Consider the following 4,159-nt stretch of genomic DNA (forward strand, 5'->3'; position numbering starts at 1 on the left):
GGAGGGGAGGGGAGGGGAGGGGAGGTCACTGCATCGGGCCTGCGAGTTTGCAGCTCTGTTTCTGCGGCATGTCCCAGCACCAGCCACAGGCCCATGGAGCTGCTTGGCCCTGGTTCTGTGTGCAGTCTGCCCCTCACAGCCATGTGGAGAGCAGCAAGTCTATTTCTAACCCACAGCCTTCCCCGCTCAGAGAAATGTGTTCATGCTGAGCAGGCTCCAGCACAGCCAGACGTCGGAGAGAGGGACTCCGCAGAGACCCACTGTCATGCAGTGCCCAGGAAGAGCCATACCTGCCAAAGGGCGAGTCCCTGTCACAGAGATCCATCGCCACAGCCATGAAGGTGTTAGGCATCTTCGGGTTGGGGACGTAGCTGAAGTCTGCTGTTTGATGCCAGCGGATCCAGGGAAACCCATCGTCTGAACTGCCCGTGGACAGCTGTGAGGACAGCTAGACAGAGAGATGGCTGCATGGGGACCCGCACTGGCATCCCGCTCCCTGGCGGACTCGGTGTGCTCCGAGTCATTCGGCAAGCACCACGGTGCTGTCCTGGCAAGGAGCCCCGGCACCTCTCCCCTCTGGGCTCTGGGGGCCTGTGGGCCGCCCTCACCCGCAGGTGCAGCAGCAGGAGGTCGTGCGGTCCCCAAGTCTCATAGGACCTACAACCGGCCATGTGAGAGGGGCCAGCTACCCACGGAGAGATTATGCAGAGGCGCCTTGGAGCTGAAAATGCACGAAGTGAGAGGCTTTGGTCAGGGCCACGTACGTGGCCAGGCTGGGTCAACACCGTGAAGCACAGACATGAACTACCCCAGCTGCACCTGCCTAGACACCCTGCAGTTGTGAGCGGGCAGAGCAGCCGGCCTGGCAAACGCTCGGTACGAAGCCACAGCCAACCACTCTCATGTTCAAAGGCCGAGGCGATGTGGTGAGCAGAGATTGCCCTTGACCAGGTAGTTTCTTCTCTCCTTCCAGCGGCCACTCCCTCCGTCAGCCGGCTCTGAGGCTGCCCGCTGAAGCGCAAGCGTACAAACAGCCCCCGTGCAGTGTTGGCTGGGGCATCTAATCATCCACCCCTACTCTGCACATGCACCTGCCAAGGGCCTGACGCTCAGGCCCAGGAGACAGAGCCTGAACAGCAGCCCTTCCCCAGGGGACGGAGACAGAGCCTGAACAGCGGCCCTTCCCCGGCGCGCATACCATGGGACGAAGAACCAGCGGGCTCGACAGGCCAGTGAGTTCCACATCACAGGAGATAACAGACACGACAGGGAAGGAGAGGGGGGTCCTGGGGCTCAGTGATGGCTGAAGGGGAGGTCTGCAGGGGTGTCGGCAGGCCCGAGGATGAGCGGCAGGGACCCACAGCCTCCCCAGTCGGCAGACTGTGGCGAAGGCAGAAAGCACCACTGTCGGGAACATCTGGGGCAGAGAAGGCAGTTCTGCAGGTCGGGAAGGGCCCAACCGGCTGAGTCCAAAATCCCTGAAGGGAGTGCTGGGGGCTGGGCCCAGTCAGTAAGCCCCTGAGAAGAGGGTCTGAGGTCTCCTGCTGCCCTTCGACAAGCGTGAGTCCTGCAGCCCCACAGAACTGAATCCTGCCGCCCACCCTCAAGAGCCGGGACAGCCAGCCCACTGGACAACCTTGCTGCAGTGGGGCAGAGGCCTAGCTAGCTGGTGGCCCAGGCTGCCCACCACAGAAACGGCAGCCATGGACAGGTGCCATGTCATCTGGCTGCTAACTTCGTCACCATTAACAGACGACAGAAGAAAACTAGGAGGGTGGAGAAGGAACTTTCCAGGCAGAAGGGACCTGAGGGTGAGCCTGTCCAGTGCCTGCAGGGAAGCGAGGAAGCGGTGCGGCTCCACGCAGCAGAGGGAACCAGGCGAGTCGGGGTGGGCCCGGGCAGAAGGTTCACGCTTGCTGGCCACTGGAGCCTTCCATGGCTTCCAGGGAACCCCTGTGACTGGCACATGGAGGGCATCCCACGGAGGCATGCAGGGACAGGAGGCAGGCCAGCCGGGCCCCGCCCCCGCCCCGTGTCACCCCAGTCGGGCCCCGAACCCGCCCCACGTCACCCCAGCGGGGAAGCAGTCTGCCAGGGAGCCACTCTCCTGCCTCCGCCTGAACTGCACGGCCCAGCAGAAACGGGGTGAGGACAGAACCTCCCTCCCAGCCCAGGAGGTTCCTGACGGTGTCCCCACAGACACACCCAGGGGAAGTGAGGCACGGTCATCCATTTCCCGGGTGGCTCCAGAAAGACTTGAAATCCATCAGGAAAACATGGAGGGCTGCTGGGCCCGGGAGCTAACAGGGAACCCGGGACAGCCCCAGTCCTATCACGCAGTCGGGCACATCAGCCTGAGTCCGGGCAGTGAGGAAAGGTGTAGGAGCGTCACAATGGCACCTCCTGAAACGGGGACGACGAGACCCAGGGGGATGACCAACTGCTGCACATCCAGACGGCTGCAGGAGGAGCCGTGTCCACTAGCCAGGGGATCCCGCCACATAGCACCAGGGGCAGCCTGACTTTCCCTAGAGGGTAGCCGGCCACATTCCAGCGTCACCTGCTGCCCTACCACACGCTGGCCACGTGGGGGCACCAGCACGCCCCAAGGCCAGACCAGACGTGCTTTCAAGCTGCACTGAGCAGGGGCTCTGCTCGGCCCAGAAGAGACACGCTCCGTCTGCCGAAGGTGGACACCAGCCACAGAGCTGGCCACATCCGGAAGACTGCGCGCTGCACACTGCAAGGGACAGCCTGCAGCCCCCTCTAGCTCCCCTCAGAGAGCACATGCCTGGGGCTCAGGACCACCCCTGGCTTTCTTCTCAGGCGTCAGGCTGCCCCTCAGCTGCTGCCTCGGACAGCACCCTGCCTGGCGCGCCCCTCAGGCACAGCTGCAGGGCCTTGTCTTCCACATGCCTCGCTGTTTAACGTCTTGTGTTCAGAAAGGCCAGGACTGCCGCCCTGTGAGGACATCCGTGCCCCGACAAGGCCCTGCAGACAGGCCTGACCTGGACAAGTGCGTGTCCTCAGCCTCGGCAGCACTTGGCGCAACCTCTCTGTGGCCGCCTCCAACCTAAGGCACGACCCGTGTGTGTTCTCATTCCCACACTGAGGCCGATAGCCAATGCGCAAGATAACCAGGGCCTAACTTTGGACTAGGAAGTCCCGATGCAGCACAACCCACGTGCAGGTGAGAAGGGGGCAGACCGCACCGGGGACACTCCGATCTGGGGCAGGCAGCTGTCCCGATTCCAGGCCACAGAGTCCTGAGCCAGCGAGGCACGTGTGGCAGAGAGGGAATGCTCACACCAGGGGCGTGTGTGCCAGCCCAGACAGGGTGCTCGCTCCAGGGCGACAGCCGGCGCCGCCTGGGAAGGGCAGGGTGGAGAGCCGCCCAGAGCTGCCCAGAGAGAAACGTCCACAGAGAAAACCCTCAGAGAGGGTGCTTTCAGCCCAGTTCTGTTTCTGAGAAGTGACCCTGCGGGAAGAGCCTGGTGGGGATGCAATGCATTCGCTCCCAGAAAGCTGCCACGCCACTTACGGGAAAGCAAAAGGCCCAGAACAGCCCAAGAGCAGCACCAAGAGCCGCCCCAGAACAGCGCGGTGGCTGTGGGCCGAGGCGGGGATGGGGACAGCCCTTCACAGCACAGCGGTAAGAGAAACCCAGATGCCGTGCCTGCATGGACCCACTTCAGAAACACAGGCCGCTGCTCCTCTGGGGCTGTACGGTCACCAAAGCTTTTAGCTGCTGCTTTGGTGGTTTTCAATGACCCTGTAACCCTTTCGGTAAGGAGCAACGTCAGTGACTCTCACTTACCAACCTTTTCGAAGGCCTCGCGGTCTCACCCTGACGTGGACGAGCCACCCCCAGGCTCAGTGCTTGACCAGCGCTCCAGGAGGGAGGGAGGCCGCCCAGCCCAGCCCAGCCCAGCCCTGCTTCCTCTCCCCTCACCTGGACAAACCCAAACGGGAAGAAGCGCTCGGTCTGCCCCTGGGAGCCGCGGTGGAAGGTCTGGCGCCAGTCTTCGATGAGCGCGGGGAAGGTGCAGCTGTACAAGTCCGTGTTGTAGTCTATGTTGGACTCCCCTGTATTGGCCACCACAGTGAGTGTGGCCTGGCGGGCCGTGCTGCCCCCGCCACGGCCCCAGGAGGCAGACCT

General features: G+C 63.1%; 1 protein-coding gene across 1 annotated transcript in view; it reads right to left on the bottom strand.

The window, feature by feature from the left end:
• The window catches only part of SIAE (sialic acid acetylesterase), a 28,035-nt gene that overhangs the window by 4,020 nt on the left and 19,856 nt on the right, over nt 1-4,159 (bottom strand). The window contains 2 exon segments of the mRNA XM_027772679.1: nt 291-448; nt 3,953-4,086. Of these exon segments, the coding sequence (XP_027628480.1) occupies nt 291-448; nt 3,953-4,086 (292 nt within the window).

This window comes from Tupaia chinensis, unplaced genomic scaffold, assembly GCF_000334495.1.
Source record: "Tupaia chinensis unplaced genomic scaffold, TupChi_1.0 Scaffold000037_4, whole genome shotgun sequence".
NCBI classification, from domain to species: Eukaryota; Metazoa; Chordata; class Mammalia; order Scandentia; family Tupaiidae; genus Tupaia; species Tupaia belangeri.